Consider the following 16670-nt stretch of genomic DNA (forward strand, 5'->3'; position numbering starts at 1 on the left):
GATCGTAAAAACAAATGTTTCAAATTAAAGTTACTAGGTTTTTAGGGGGAAATTGATCGTAGCTATTTCGTAATGGGGGTGATACTGTTGTCAGGATACTCGGAGTCATAACAATTTTGTTTAACTGATGTCGATACTTAAAAAGTCTCGACGAAGAAAGTGATAGAGAATATCAATAGGAATACGAGGAATTCTTCTCGCGGTGTAATTTTTCATCGAGTTATGGCATTTCAAAGTTTTAAAAACTGTCCGTAATGTTCTCTGGTTATATATTTCGTTTAAAACGAGACATCCGTTATATTATAGTAGATCGAACGCAACCCTCCCCCTTCCCACCCCGTATTTTCCTTCAAGATGCTTGGAAAAAATTCCATCGTGATATTCCTCAGGGCGTTACTACCGGCACTTTGTAATTGATTACCTCTTGCTCTTTAATATTTCCGCTTATTCATCGAGGCAAATCGTTAAAGGAAACGCGAACACTTTCATGCCAAAAGAGTCATGCTTTCTACCACGGTTATCGTTTAATCTTCCTTTTCCCAAATTATTTACACATTTTACTTTAGAAATTATTAACGATTACAAACGAAGCCGCGACTGATATTAAAAATAATTTGAAAATCTATTTATCTACCTACTAACATATTTCTATCATCCTACTATCTGGGAGTTAACTCTAACGCGTCTTTTCATCCATTCCATCGAACCGAAAGCACGTACACAAATTTTTCCACTTCGATTTGATACATACTATAACACCGTGCGAAAGAGAATGCCGAAGAGAAACACACCCTGCTAACGCATACAAACAGAGTTGAGAGAATGCACTCGATAAGAGTGCAACTATGATGTACTCTATTGATTGGGCTGCGGCATTCTGTATTGAATTCCATCTGTAATCTCCAACGTGTATGTATTCCAAGTAAATGAATGAGCGATACAGGGATGGGGGATAGATGATTATCGACGGTACATCCCTGGATTAATGCATAATACATAATAACCCTTTCGCAGCACGTAAACAGAATCATGTAAAAAAGAAAAAACAAAAAATTGTGATTCATTTTAAAACTTGTACGTTCGACGATTTCTTCTTATGTATAATTCAATACCATCGTGAAACCATTGGCAAAGGTTCAATGAACATTTTATAGCGGTTACCATAGCGTGAGTTATATAAAATGTTAAACGTCTCGCCGTAAACTTAAACTCCCGTTAAATTCGCAATTTTCATTAATTCAGATCTAAAATCGTTTTCCTATTATTATCGCGGTAAAAAGTTAAATCGGTGAATAATGTAAGAATAAGTTTAGGTAAGTTAGGCTTGTTTTTTACTTTCCCTCTTTCGTTTCCACGAATAAACAAGTCCTTATCTCTATCCCCAAGTTCTCTCTTGTTTTTCACATTTATTTTTCTACTATCGGCGTTTCGTCCAATCGGGAAGAGAAATCTTTGGAGAAAACACAGGAAAGAGGGGGATGATGAATCGGATAAGAATCGATTCGTTGAAGCTATCGACCGAGTTGTGACATATTCGCGTGGTTTTAGATGACACAAATTCCTGTTAGTTGATTCATACCTTGCATGGCCGAGGGTTGTTCAAGTGATATAGCTGGCACACACGAACGCTAACAGAGAGTTATAATAGACGATTCTTGGGATTGCCAGGACTTCGACAAAGGTTCTGCTTAATATTGCATTTCAATGGAAAATGCCAGAGAAATGTGCAAGAAAGTATAACAAATTAATAATTCATTAGAAAATGTGTTGTTTTTTCTTCCCCCTTCCTTCCTCTTGCTTTCCTCGAATAATTCGATCGCGTTCAATTCCGTGAATTATAATTATCTGTAAATAATTAAAAAGAAACAGATATATAAAATAAAAAAGAAATTTTATGTGCGAAGAAAATGACAAAGAAGGTAAGTCGAAAAAAAAAAGAAAAAAGAAAAAGGTCAGATGACATTAACTGGAGAACCGGAAGTAAGTTAAAAACTCGGTGGACACGCAAGAAAATGGAAGAGAAAGATAGAACATAGTTGGAAAGGCGTGTAAAAAAGCAAAAGAAAGAAATAAAAAATGCATCGTGATCCGCCTGCACCGACCGCAAGGCGCCAGTAGTAAGAGCACGCGATGGTACGGCACGATGACGTCACCAGGAGGAACCGAATAAACTCGAACTAAACCGAGATCGACCGAAAGCACCCGTTTCTACACGGTCGCCGTTCAGTCTGTGCCCGACCGTAGTACGGTCACTGACCACTATTTTCTTCTATGCACATTTTTTCCGATTCCTTATTTTGGTCCTAGCATTTTTTTTTTTTTATACTCCCACCCCATTTTCCCATGAAATATTTCCAAGAGAAACTCGAATCGATTCTAGTGAAACGTGTTTAATTCGATTAGTGTAGTGGGTAGTGGGTAATGGGTAGTGGGTAGTGGTGGTGGTAAAACGAAGAGGGGTGCTGAACGAGGTGTGGGAACAATACCGAAAACTACATTTCTCTTATTTCTTTAAGGACAACTTTCTTTTCCTCCTCCCCCGACTTCTCGTCGTCGTCCTGGTCCTCGTTCGTGGCCGTCGCCGTTTTCTTTTTTTTTCGGATCAACATTATTTCGACACATTTGGGGGAGGAAAGTATAAGACCAAGTAGACTTTATAAATGAATAACAATCCCAGTGGCGTGGAAGTCGAGCTGGTGCCACGACTACCGTTGCATGCTGATCTTCGTGGTAGCTGACTGTAAGTCCATGTAGAACTTTGTCTTTTCTTCTAAATAATACATTTCCTTTTTATTTCTATCTTTCGGAGGCCAATTGCGAAACCTAACGACGTTTCTACGTCGACTCGGATATCTATATATTTGTAATTTTCTATTTCATTATTTTTCTAATATTTGTTTCTTAAAGTTCAGACCACCTAATGCGCGTATATGCGCGCGGAGTATAGTCTGCCGGAGTGTGTTTGACTTATTGCATTTGCGCATTCGAGACTCGCACCGACTCCTCACCTAATCGATAGAAAACGAACGATACGTTGGAGCAAATTTTCTTTCCAGAATTTTCTTCCCTTCCCTTCATTTCCCGTACTTTTTCTTTTTGTTTCTCTATCTTTTTTCCCTTCCTTCCGTTCGTCGACTCGTTTGATTTTTTTCAATCGGTTTACTCCGGTCTCGTTTGGTTCGGAGGCGAGCCGAACAGAGATAATGGAATCGTCCGCGTTTCACCGTGCTTATCGAGTCGAATCTCTTTGCGACACGTTCGATTTTCCCCGCCGTGTTGATTCCCCGTCAAACTTATTGCCGCGAAAGATAATCCTATTTTTTTCTCATCTCCAATAAAATACCCATTAATCGATTATAGACTTTTATTGCGAGACCAAAAACAATTGTTATTCAAAACTCGAGATTATCGTAGTACCCAAATACCTAATTCAAATGGACAACGTATCCTCGAATTTGGATTCTCGAACGATTACAATAAAACTCTCACCAGCTCTCTCTCTCTCTCTCTCTCTTTTCTTTTGCGTTACGAAAGAAGGCTTCTCGTAAACGCCCATGAAACATCATTGAACTCCCACATGGAATACTTAAACGAGTTTCACGTGAATGAGGATTGCAATGGGAAGAGATGGGAACGGAGAGAGAGAGAAGTTCTTTGGGTGAAATCCTTCGTACTATACTCCTGTGTTTCTCTACTTAACGTTAGGGTTCTGCACGGAGGAGTCTACGTACACACTTATGATTATAACTATAGACATAGAGGAGAGAAGAAAACGTCGCACGAGAGGGTGTATATGAGAGACTGCAGGGACACAGGGAAGGCTGGGGACGAGGGTTGTGAGCTAGAGTGAAAAGGGAAACGAAGGGAAACGAAGGGATGGTCGATAAAAGCTGCCCTATAGCATGGCTATGTTATTACGTAGAAAACCAGGATCGTTTCATAACTGTACTCGTTCTCTCTCATTCTTTAATAATACCGAATAACCGAAGCGTTCAACTTTTCAACTTCTATGTCGAGGGTCAATCGATACGAATTTGCTTAATTGATTGTGCCCTATGCCGGACACCGAGAATCGACATTAACTTATGTACAGAACGTCCCTCGATATCTAATTTTCTTCATTCGACGATTTTTCATGTCTAACCTTGTAAACGAATTTAATCGAGATTACCGGAATTAATGGTAGAAAGATTTGACGTTTTGTAGATCGATCGAAGTAGTACCTAGCACCACGTTCCTTGCTCGTCTTCCCCCCTCGTCAAGCTCACTTGGCGCCATTCTGGTTTCGCGACAATCGTTAATTAAACTCGAATGCCCTTCCAAGTACTTTGCACTTGCACTTGTCAAAGTATTCTCCTCCTCCCCCCCTGTGTCGTCGTTCAATGCCACAGTTAATCGTGTCTCGTCGCCATTCAAATGCAATGTTAAACTTGCAGCTTCGAAAATAAGTGATACAAACTTTATCAAATAAAGTTCAATCGTTTCTAAATGAAATATGATAAACTCCGATCGTAGGTAGAAACGTTTTTCAAGAATTTCTAATACGTAATACGAATGAATTTGCATAAAAATAAGAGAGAGAGAGAGGCAGAAAAAAGTCAAGGACCTTGCAAATGTTCTTCAATCGTGACGTACCTTGATTCACTTTCTCCTCGTAACTATCATCGGCAGACGAACACGATCTCCTAACTTCTAAAATTAGAATCCACTTCATGCGTCTCTTTCTACTCTCAAAGTCTCTTTTCCTCTGTAGCAATCTCCGTGTTCCTTCCTTTGATCGTTTCTCAGGGTACTGCCTTTCCTTACCAAATTCTACATCAAACCAAAGAAAGATCGATATGCCTTACTAATTTGCGACAACGTTTTCCTGCAAGTGCGTTCTTCCGTGATAAAACAAATTGTATTTTAATTGGGGGGGAGGGAGGAAATGTTTTATTATTTATTTTTGAATATATTTGTACGGTGGACATTTCGCGGTCTCTCGATCTCTTTCAATTCGTTCTCATATCGTCTGGAAACAATGAAAAAAGCTTGTTCCGCGTTCTCTTTCGGTCTCTCATCTGAAAGGTCGAGCTTTGAAGTAAACGACGATGAGAGAGACGTGGTCGGCCATCAAAAATTCGGATTTACTGGGAGAAAGATCAAACGTTGTTGGAACTGAAAGTAAGAGAAAGGTAGAAAGTGAAAGATAGAAAACGGTATTATTTCGCCCAACGATTCGTGATGAAATCCGAAAGGAGACTTTTTCGTTCGTGACTCGCATTAACTTTTCGTCGAACGTTAAGAATTAATTCCATTCTTTATATTTATTTAAGGGGTATACGACGGTAAAATATGATAAAATAAATATGTTGCCGATCGGTTCGATAAGATTTAATAGGTAAAGGAAAAATGAAAAGAAATAGACAAAAGGAGAGTGTTAAGGTAATCTAAAATTAGATACATTTCCGTTTCGCATAAGCAATATTTAATTAGGAAGCGTCTCGGATCGCTTAACGTAACTGACTTTACGATCTACGTAATATCCGGCCCTGACGATTTTCGCTAGGGGTATCTTTGAGAACCGTTTCGAACGTGTCTGCTTTCCATTAACACCCGGAAAGCATTAGGTGCCCTAATGGTAATAGAACCTATACAACCTCTCGTCTCCGTGCTCTAAGATAACACCAGGTGCACAGATATTCTCCTTTCTCTCTTTACGCCATCAACCCACCCGTCCAACCCCCCAAAGCGAATATTACTTTCTATGCGAGAGAGAAAATTCGAAATGACTGCCTACCCTTATCTGGTATTATCCAAAATTATGCACAAAATTCTTTTCATTTCAATTCCAAGAAAATACTTTTAATAATTAAACTAACGAATTAAAAAGATATCACACATAAGGCTTACTCAAGTTCTCTTACGTATTCTTATGGAAAATAAAAAGAAGGATTCCATTCGAAAGATTTATGGTCGTTCATTTATTTTGTACGCGCGTGCACGTGACTCATCGCGACTCCAGTTTGCGATATCCGGTCTAAGTAATTTCTCAATGTTCCTCGCCGAGAAAGAGAGTGTCCTAAGGTGGAACGTGTCCCGTGGTATCACCATTACTTAGTTGCCTTTTCTTTTTCCATTATCATACCTACTTTTCCACGGACTTGAGTTATGGACTATACTACCCTGGGTCACCCTTATATTCGCGCGCCCGAACATTTTCTTTTTTCCATCGTTTTCTTTTTTCGACCGTCGTGAAACCAAAAATGAACGAGACCACGCTTAATAGATATGTATATATACAATTTTAGGCGTATCAAAATGCGAGTATGAAATCAAAAGGACGTTTCAAGCAGACGCAATTAAGATGAAACTGATAGTTGAGAAATAGTCTAGGTGGCCTTGATGGCGTCATTATTATCGCATAAAACATCTTAGTTTCGAGGCTTATAAAGCGTACGTAGGATGAAAATCGTTTCTTTTTATTGCAACTTTTTTCCCCTTTCTCTTTATTTCTTGAATTTTTATCTGATTAATCGAGGATTAAGAAATCCTCGAGAATTCCGAAGGTGGTTTTTCTTGGAAGATATCAAACTCTCTAACGTAAGTCTCGCAATAGGTTTCTTGATAATAGCGTATATAAATAAACGAGACGAATGACTCGCGTTTCGATTAGTCTTGCGTAAAGTGGAGGGAGGAAGGTCAAGAATAGAAGGAGAAAAAAAAAAAAGAAAAAGCAGAAAAAAGAATAGGCGAAGGATATTCGTATCCAATTGGGTAAGAAACTTTCGATGAAATCCTTGGGAATTCTGCGACTATTTATCTCCGTCCTTCTCTCTCATTTATAGGAGACCCATGGGAACGATAAACGTACCAACTTCGAATATCGTTAACGATAAGAACAAATTATTTCTTTTTTTTTTTCTTTTTTTTTTTTAGGATTGTCAGTCTCTTTTCGTTCCTTTAATTCCCCAATTATATTTCATTATTCTTTCCAATATCTATCCAATATTCTTCGATTTTATTCATTTAAATGTATTCTATTGTACACCCTGTCTTTTTCCCTCTCTTAAATATAGTTACATATATTTTTCTTCTTCTTTTCATACGTTTCGTTTACGAGCGTTTCCTTTTTTATATATGAAACTCTAGAACTTTTATCAAGCTCACCCTTCTCCCTCTCCCTCTCCCTCTCTCTCTCTCTCTTTCTCGTCAATTTTTTGTCCTTCTTCCTTTTTCCAAAGGAACAAAGTGAGAGATCCTCCCTCCTCTATCTTATTCTAAGATTTTAATCTAACTTAAGCGATAAAACGCGATCAAAAGCGAGGACTCCGCACTCATTTACGGAACGAATTTCGTGCGTGCTTAGAATCGAACGCGTTTACCATTCTAATTTAGTCCACTTCTCAACTTTTCTCACTTTATCTTCGCATATTCATTAATTTTACTCCCCAAAAAAAAAAGGAAAAAAAAAACTGTTCGACGTTGAAACATTCGAAGAGAAAAAAGAAAATTATAATTTAATTTACGACAATGTGTGCAATGTGGAAAAAATAATAATGATAGAAATTTTTATCAATAAAATAACCCAAGACAGAGAGAGACAAATACTCAATGCAACGTTTGCAACAAAAGACGTGTCGCGATGCGTCACAATAAATAATCGTTTCTCTCCGTCCCTATCTCTTTATCTAACACACGAACACACCGCAACAGATTTTACCAGATGAAATTTGGCACGGTTCGTAAAATCAGGCTAACGAGACGCAATTTGCCGGTGTTAATCAGCGCCTCCGCGTCCGATGAAAAGAAACCTTCGAACGAAATGAGAAAAGACAGACACACAGTCGGACAAACAGAAACAAACAGAAAGATGGATAGGGACAGGGGAAAGGGGTTGGGGGAGGAGAAAAAGTAAAAGAAAAGAAATTGAAGAAAGAAGAATAAGAATAAGAAGAAGAAAAGAAATAGAAAAGAAAGAAAGAAAGAAAGAAAAGAAAAGAAAAGAAAAGAAAGAGAAAAAAAAAGAATTGTATGGAGAAGTAAAAGAGCGTGTACGTGGGCGTCCGTAGGAAGTGAGCCAGAACTAGAGAGAGGGTGCTTCTCTCTTCGCTTCGCTTCGATCAATACGTACTACCGGCGAACCCTCCCCCCACCCCTATCCCTTCCATTCGAGCCTCACGAGTCCAGCTTTTCTCTCCTAGGTACGGCACTGGCGTATGTCTTATCGGCTGCTTGACTGCACGCTTCGAAACCGACCCACCACCACCACCACCAACCCTATCTATCTATCTACCTTATTCTTTCTTTCTTTCTTCCTTCCTTCCTTCTTAAGTGACCCCTCGTGGTGACCCCGTCTTCGATTTCGCTCGGTAAAGGCTTGTCTTTTCAACCGAGTATTTCATCTAGCTCTTTCTTTCTTTCTTTCTTTTGTTTCTTTACATGTTCGATAAGAAGGGGTGTCGTGATTTTCGGATATAATCCTTATAGAATTTAATAAAAGAGATACGAGTAATAAAAAAAGATAAGACACGCGGCAGAAATGAAACCTTTGGAAAATGAAACTTCGAAAGAATCAGACGAATGTTTACATTTGATATTACATATACTAGATTACATATTATACAGACTCAAGCAAGTTTTCAATTATCAACAAATGACAACACATGTGACTTATGGTAATTAAAGTATGAAATAAATGCATTGATTTGGATTTGATCAATCAATTTTTCAAATAATTATTTGATCTCATTCTCTCGCAGGTTAAACCCTTTAGATGTATATTGTGTTTGTTAACTTTTTAATGTCGTTTCCTTATTTCCGTTTCATCGAGTTTCAAATCGCAACGATTCTAAAGAAGTTTTCATTTAAAAAACAAAAGTATCATAATTCCAACAGGATGGATAAGTAACGGTCTTCGCGGTGTAATTTACTGCACGGACAGGTGCCTCGCGAGTATCTCGCCTTACGACCTAATTGGGTTTAATTACACCTGACTAAAAGTTACGAGACATGAACCCGCGTACACACACCCACACACAAACAAAAATATACATGTACATATATGTGAAGAGAAAGAGAGAGAGAGAGAGAGAGAGAGAGAGCAAACGTACATAATAGGTGGACTCGCGGTTGCCCGTCAGCCGATTTTGGTCGGTGCAATTGGGCGGGAGACTTTATGACTCGGCGCTAATTAGCGTCCTCTCATGACGCTAACTTCTCATCGTTCCAAGTCACGTTGAACTTCTCGTTAACGATCGATTAGATCATTTTTTTTATTATTAATCTAACTTTTTATTTGTGTCATTTAAGAATATATACCTTACTCAAATAAATGATTAATAATGATTTCTATAATTATTCGCTTTTACGAGAGAAATGTAATTAATCAACCGCAAATATAAATTAATTAAAAATCGTAATGGAACACATTTCGTATACTATTTATTAAAATAATCTGTACACGTATATCCGCGATTACTGTTTACCCTATTTCTGCATAGCAAATTCAGGAATCATGATATTCCGCATAAGCATTGGGATCGATCGATCAACTCTGCGGTTCGACCGCATTGATACCATAGAATCCCCTTCGCCCCTTTCTCTTTCTCTCTCTCTCTCTCTATCAACCCCAACTCCTGTTTTTGGCACATTGCCAATTTCTCCTAACCCAAATACTCCCATTGCAAAATAGTGTCATCTAACTTGGCGTTGGATATGTAACAGCTAGAAACTTGATATCGATAGTTCAACACTACTACAGCGCGCAAGAAAAAAGGCTAAAAAGGCCAAGTGAAAAAAAAAAAAAGGATTGATCTTACTGTAAGGAAGCAAAAGGGGTTGGTGTAAAATTTCATCCTAGCAACCCGTTAACAATATCACCCTACCTCTTCTTCGTGAAAAGTATAATTAAGAAACCCAATAGCCTTTACAACTTTACATTTACGTTCTAGCTTGGATCCGAATTGCATCCGGATTGCGTCTGTTTACGCAAAATTGAGAAATACAATTAATAAGATCCGTGTGGTCTCTTACCGCTTTACATTTGAGTTCACTCGTTTAAAACACTTTTTAAGATTTCAGATCGATATATTAACCACGGGAGTGTTAAGAAAAACAACGATGCGAAAGAAAAATTGAAAATGTCCTAAGTAACAGTTATACAGTCTTCGAGAATAGATTAGTATTAGTCTGCTCCAAAGCGTCGAGTTAATCCCTTAATTACTTGGACATGGTTCGCGAGCCTGTACTAACCACGTTTGCCGTCTGCTTCCGTTCACCGATCGTTAATTAAAGTGTCGACTACCTTGCAGTTACACGTGTACCACACCGTCTTAAACTTATTAGAATAAATTAGAAATCGTCGAATAAATTATAACCATGGTATTTTTATCCAATATTATTATTGACTAGAACATTTAATTAGAACCAGGATTGAAGCATCGATCTAAATGGAGAAAAAGAAATAATAAAACAAGAAAATTAGATGAAAGTATATAGAAAGTAAATAGGTGTTCTATTGGGTGTACGAAACCTGATTTAGGTACAGCAGCGAGGGTGTGACGGAGTCCACTTTGGTCGACGACACCCTCAACGGGAATCCTCGACCATCGTCGCCGTCGTCCTCGCCGCCAACGACGTCTTCGTCATCGTCGATCCTACCATCTAGATCTTCTTCTTTGATCCAGCAAACAGGATCTACCGTCAACGCTGCGGAAATTTCCGCTACGAGAAAGTACGTACGAATAAGCTCGATCGTACCTCAATCTCTATCTCTTTCTCTTTCTCTCTCTCTCTCTCTCTCTCTCTCTCTCTCTCTCTCTCTCTCTATTTTAGATTCAGCTTGCTTTGTACCTGATCTCTATCTCTTTCTCCCTCTCTTCCCACCCAACCCCCTTTCCATCCCAATCTCTCTCTCTCTCTCTCTCTCTCTTTCTCTCTCTGTCTATTTCTAATTTATTTGTTTGCTTATTTTCTGTGTTTCTATTCGGTCGACCAATAAGTATCGTCGCAATTGTTAATATTTTATATTGAAATAAAAAAAACAGACATAACGCTAAAATGAATATTAGAAATATCGACACTACTTATTGGTCATGCCACTAGTATCGCTGGTTTTAGCTTTTAATAAATTGATTTCTGATATATAATTTGTTTATTTTTCATTTGGTCTCTTTCTCTTTCTCTCTCTTTCTATATCTGTATTTTTCTCTCCTGTTTCATTTTATTGTATTCTATTTCTTTCTTTCTTTCTTCATTCTTGCAAAGCGATCGATTTCTCGAGAGCTAGGCGGATCAATAAAGTGTCCGCCGCTTTTAGTTGACCTAGCAAAGTAAATAGCTTTCGTAGGTACGATGTAGCTTGTTCGTACTTGCCTTCGATCGAGAGCATTGTGTATATTGTTTGGTAGTATTGTTATTATATCGATTATGTGGGTCGAAACGCTCTATGAAGGTTTCTCCCTACGTGGCTTCAACGTCTATTTGTTGCTGCAGTAAATAAGAGCATATGCTTATTCCTATATACAATTGCATATATGTATGTATCTAATATACAAATGTATTGCCTTGAATCTCGTCGTATTAATGAACAAATTGTTTTGTCAAATTGAAGCTATATATTATATGGCATTGCAACGATGATTATAAGCAAATGCAATCGTTAATGTAACGCATCGTAGATCGTTTTAATATAACATTCCCGTGAGATTAATCAATGACAACGAAAACCGACTATTTCCCAAGCCCTACCTCATATAATACAACCTATAACTTTAAACTTTAAGTAGTCCTAATATCACAGCCCACGCTCCACCCCTAAATTCCGCATAGCAAAGTAGTAATTGGCCTTGTAAGTTATGCCCATAAATGATCCATTCTAAGATACATTGCCGTAGCTTGGCGTTGATTATTGGTCCCTTGCTTCCAATCGATCCGATCAATTTATTTTACAACGCTAAGGCTGAATACTGTGCGAGAACGAATTTAAACAAACGCAAATTATTTTGGAAAACACATGCGCGCGTACACAGAGGTTTCTATCTTTGCGATCTTTCAGTTATTGCGAGAAAGCTGATAACGAAACGACAGAGATGGGGGGTGTACCACACGTTGAGGGTGGCTTGAACAGCGAACTCTATGCTGTCCCTGTTAAACGAAGGCAGCCTAAGGATCAAAAGAACAATTCCGCATTGCAAAATAATATTCAGGATAAGGCACCGACCGACATTGTTGACGCCAATGATTCCGAAGACAAGGATGAAAATTTGCCACCTGGCTGGCAGAAACACGAAGGTATGTGTTCATTCATTTCTTTTTTCTTTTTTTATTTACGGACATATTTATTTTCTGAAATTGAAATTTCCTAGACGAAAATGGTCCTTATTACTGGCACGTCAAAAGTGGAAACATTCAAAGAGAACCACCAGAAGCACCGGTTCACAACAAAACCGAGAATCGTAGGAGCTTGGTCAAAGATAACGACAGCGTAAGTTTCAATTGCATTTGCGATCTGTTTTCTTTTCTTTCACACATTAATTACCCACTTTTATTTTGACAGATAAATAATTTTCATAGTCTTGGTGGTATAGTAAACACTGTAACACGTAGCAATACGAGCTCGGCTCTCGATCAGGAATTGGAAAACAAAAGAAAAGTGGAACTTGCATTAAAGTAAGATCAATATCTTATCGTTATCATTCGAATTGAATTGTTACTTTTTATCAACCAAAATTTCACTTTAGACGAAGAAGCTATCCAGCTAGAGCCGATTCCGAAGGTAGAGACAAGCCGATTAGATTCGCGGTACGATCGTTGGGTTGGACGGAAATTGCTGAAGAGGATCTAACGCCTGAAAGATCTAGCAAAGCGGTTAACAAGTGTATCGTCGATCTATCGCTCGGTAGAAACGATTTACTCGATGTCGTTGGACGATGGGGTGATGTAAGTTTCCAACTTTTCAACGATTTCAATTAAATTCAACATTTATATTAAACTATACTATTTTTTTATTTCAGGGAAAGGATTTGTTCATGGACCTAGATGAGGGAGCCTTGAAGCTAATCGATCCGGAAAATCTCACAGTACTCAATACTCAGCCAATTCACACAGTCAGAGTTTGGGGTGTTGGAAGAGATCATTGTCGGTAAGTCATCAACGATGCGCGAAATTAAACTAATTAATATAGGAGACTCTACAAGTTATCCATTTTAACCGATAAACATTTGTTGCATGTCCGTTTCTAAAATGTTTGGACGAACTCAACAGCGAAAGGTAAATTTATCTTGGCAATTATAATAAGACAATTAAGAATAAAGATCAGCGATTAACGAATGATTCGTTTAATTTGTTTAGAGACTTTGCATACGTAGCAAGAGACAGATCAACTCGAAAGCACATGTGTCACGTGTTCCGTTGCGACATTCCAGCGCGTACGATCGCAAACACCCTTCGTGATATTTGTAAGAAAATCATGATCGAACGATCGCAGCATCAGAATTTAGCCAAGCCTGTTGACATAAATGGCCGGACGAGCTTGGCGACGAGACCGACGAATCTACCGACTGAACATCGACGTTTTCACAGAAATGGACAGGCACTAGTCAGTAAGTAATCAAATTCCTAATTGATTATTCCAATTACTAAGTCAAAACAATATCGATTATTATTTCAGCGCAATCTTTCCCAACACCAATGGAAGAACCAAAGAAAGTACTAAAGGCACAATATCTCGGATCGATGCAGGTCACCAATGCAACTGGAATGGAGGTGTTAAACGATGCGATAGATCACATCGTGTCAAATACACCCCTGAATCAATGGCGAAACGTTAACGTTGCGGTAGCACCTAGCATGATCTCCATACTCACGCCAAACGTAAATCTCTTTTTACATCCATAATTTTCATTGCAAAAGTAATGATAATGAAAAAGAATGATTTGTAATTCGTAGGACGACAAATTGATCACCGAATGTCGAGTTCGTTACTTGTCCTTCCTTGGTATTGGTCGTAACGTGAAACAATGTGCTTTCATCATGCATACAGCTCAAGATCTTTTCATCGCACATGTCTTCAACTGCGAGCCTAGCAGTGGTGCTCTCTGCAAGACGATTGAAGCAGCTTGCAAGGTAGATTTAATAAATACGATATCGAATTAGCTTCTCGAATACCAATTGACTATTACGAACCCCGAGAGATGGAATCAGAAATATTTTCGGACTATTTAGACGGAAACTCTTGCAATTAGATAAATTTAAATTGACGTATCAATTTACAACAGTAAATATAGTTTTTCCCTATTCGGAACATAAAATAATTGAAGTATCAGCAATGTTATATTTGGACTATTCCACAGACTAATCTATCAATTAACAGTTTATAAAAGCAATTGATTTTTCTGTTCTTATAATAGCTGAGGTATCAAAAATGTGTGGACCTAAATTGAGACTTATAAAAAAACCTACCAATTGACATTTGTGAGTCTAATCTTTTTTCTTCCTTTTCATAATAGCTGAACTAGCAAAATTATTTGGACTGTTAAATAGATACATTGAAAAGCCAATTGATAATTAGAGAAAAATCTGGTCCGGTTTATTAAATCGATCCAAATTGAAGCGACCTATTTAGTGTTTCGAAGGAAATTTATACTTAAAGATAAAGCCTACCGATAAGAGAATTAAATGTTCGTTATTTCGATAGCTAAGGTATCAGAAATGTTTGGACGCACATCCGCAAGGGTTCAGAAACGCAACTAGCCTGAACACGCCGAGTGGTAGGGGCTTAGGAGCGACTTTGAAATCGCTCGTTGGTTCTCTCACTGGTCGTAGAAATAAACAAGGCGAATCCTGAGACGAGGCTCTCTCGCTGCAGGTAAATTGCTCGGGCCAACACTGCTCGAGGAGACCACGGGCTCCATCCTAATTCGTAAGGCATGACCATTTATTCTAAGTTCAAAATAAAAATAACACGAACAAAAAAAAGACAACGACGAGAAGAACATACTTAATTTTTGTTTTCTCCAAGATTAAATCATCATATCAAACAGATGCAAATGTACCTAACTTAATAATAATATACGTATTACCCTGTTGCACGCAGGAACTCTGGCCACTGCCTGCTGAGCGAGAGGTGATCAGACACAGACACCTGCAATCACCTTTAACATTGAAATATTTCGGAGGTTCACCCCCGAGTGCGTCATTGAGGTCCCTCCTATCCCCATCATTAGACAGCAGACGTATTCAATTAGCTCGTTGGGAAAGCAATCCCTAAGGAAAAAGGCAAAGCCCCACACATACACATATACACATACACACAGCCACACAAAGACTAATCGCAAGAATTGATGAAAGAAATAGACCGAAAAAGAAAAAAAGTCCATTCCTTCATCAACAATTTCTCTTTCAATTGATAAAAAAAACCGACTGATTCGTGAATTCTCTGCAGAGTGCTATAATCTAATCACACACCACAAATTTATATAGTGGACTTACGCTTAAGTGTATGTCGATATATGATGTTATGTATATGTATTTAACAAATACAAGCAAGCAAAAGTAATAGCAAACAAATCGCAAAAGAATTAATAATAATAATAATAATAATAATAATAATAATAATAATAATAATAATAATAATAATAACAATAAACGCAGTGACAGATAATTGAAATTTTCAAATAGGCCAACGTGTGCATTTGAAGTATACATCAAGTTTCAATGTATTTATCTAGTTTTCAACTTTCAATTTATTGTTTTACACGATTGCTATAGAAAGATAGATGATAGATAGAAAGAGGGAGAGAGAGGGAGTATAAGAGTGCGAATGAGCGTGAGTAAATGTGACTCGTCTGTACATACGAAATGGTAAGATAATTCTCCTTAATCTGTTCGCAATCGAATTAATGATCGTAAAGCTCGATTAGAGAAAGAGAGAGAAAAATAGAGTATAAATGGAGAATTTTTTTGTATAAAAGAGATAGAGAGAGAGAGAGAGAGAGAGGGGGGGGGGAGAGAGAAAGAGAGGATATAGATATATATGTGTGTTTGCGTGTGTGAAATCATGCTTTTGAACGATGGAAGGCTATATAGAGAGCTTATTTATAATTATATATATATATATATATATATTCTTAACTATGTACAGATTAGAGAAAAAAACATTGACCAGATCTTGACAAAACTTAAACATTAAAAAGATATAATAATAATAATAATAAAATACACACATACACATACACTCACATATACGGGCATCCGAAAAGTATGAAGAATATTATTAGTAAAACACATGCCGTAAAATAATTTTCATGATGGACATACACACACACAAACACACACACACACCGTTAGCTAATAGGGAATTTATTTTTTATGCTGATTATAAAATTATTATAGGAAAGCGCTTGAGCATTTTTGAGATAAATAAATAAAATAAAGGAAATAATAATAATTATAAACGAAGGTGAGTACGACAGATATTATACTAACGACCGTCCTTTCAATCACATTTTTTCTTCAATTAAAACAAGTTTTTTAGGAGATTTGAAAAGAAACTCTTACGTATATACATAAATTTAATAAATATAGTCGTGTTTGGGCGAGTAATTATTATTGTTATTATTATTATTATTATGATTATTATTATTATTATTGTTGTTGTTACTATTCTACGCACAATAATCGTGCAATAA

At 37.5% G+C, this 16670-nt stretch overlaps 1 protein-coding gene across 7 annotated transcripts in view; it reads left to right on the top strand.

The window, feature by feature from the left end:
* Nucleotides 1-16063, top strand: part of LOC106787499 (protein Fe65 homolog) — a 70447-nt gene extending 54384 nt beyond the window's left edge. For 5 of the 7 annotated variants that reach the window (XM_014749881.1, XM_014749886.1, XM_014749882.1 and 2 more), the window contains 12 exons: nucleotides 10523-10714; nucleotides 12038-12273; nucleotides 12348-12466; nucleotides 12539-12651; nucleotides 12723-12921; nucleotides 12996-13123; nucleotides 13246-13251; nucleotides 13333-13583; nucleotides 13652-13854; nucleotides 13930-14106; nucleotides 14678-14848; nucleotides 15077-16063. In XM_014749881.1, the coding sequence (XP_014605367.1) occupies nucleotides 10523-10714; nucleotides 12038-12273; nucleotides 12348-12466; nucleotides 12539-12651; nucleotides 12723-12921; nucleotides 12996-13123; nucleotides 13246-13251; nucleotides 13333-13583; nucleotides 13652-13854; nucleotides 13930-14106; nucleotides 14678-14827 (1774 nt within the window). In that variant the 3' untranslated portion in view covers nucleotides 14828-14848; nucleotides 15077-16063. Of the gene's footprint in view, nucleotides 1-10522; nucleotides 10715-12037; nucleotides 12274-12347; nucleotides 12467-12538; nucleotides 12652-12722; nucleotides 12922-12995; nucleotides 13124-13245; nucleotides 13252-13332; nucleotides 13584-13651; nucleotides 13855-13929; nucleotides 14107-14390; nucleotides 14455-14677; nucleotides 14849-15076 lie in introns of those variants that run through there. The other 2 variants (XM_014749883.1, XM_014749885.1) reach the window with 2 other exon arrangements.
* Nucleotides 16064-16670: the final 607 nt, after the last annotated feature.

Source organism: Polistes canadensis, unplaced genomic scaffold (genome assembly GCF_001313835.1).
Source record: "Polistes canadensis isolate GaletaPanama2010 unplaced genomic scaffold, ASM131383v1 scaffold_103, whole genome shotgun sequence".
Lineage (NCBI taxonomy): Eukaryota > Metazoa > Arthropoda > Insecta > Hymenoptera > Vespidae > Polistes > Polistes canadensis.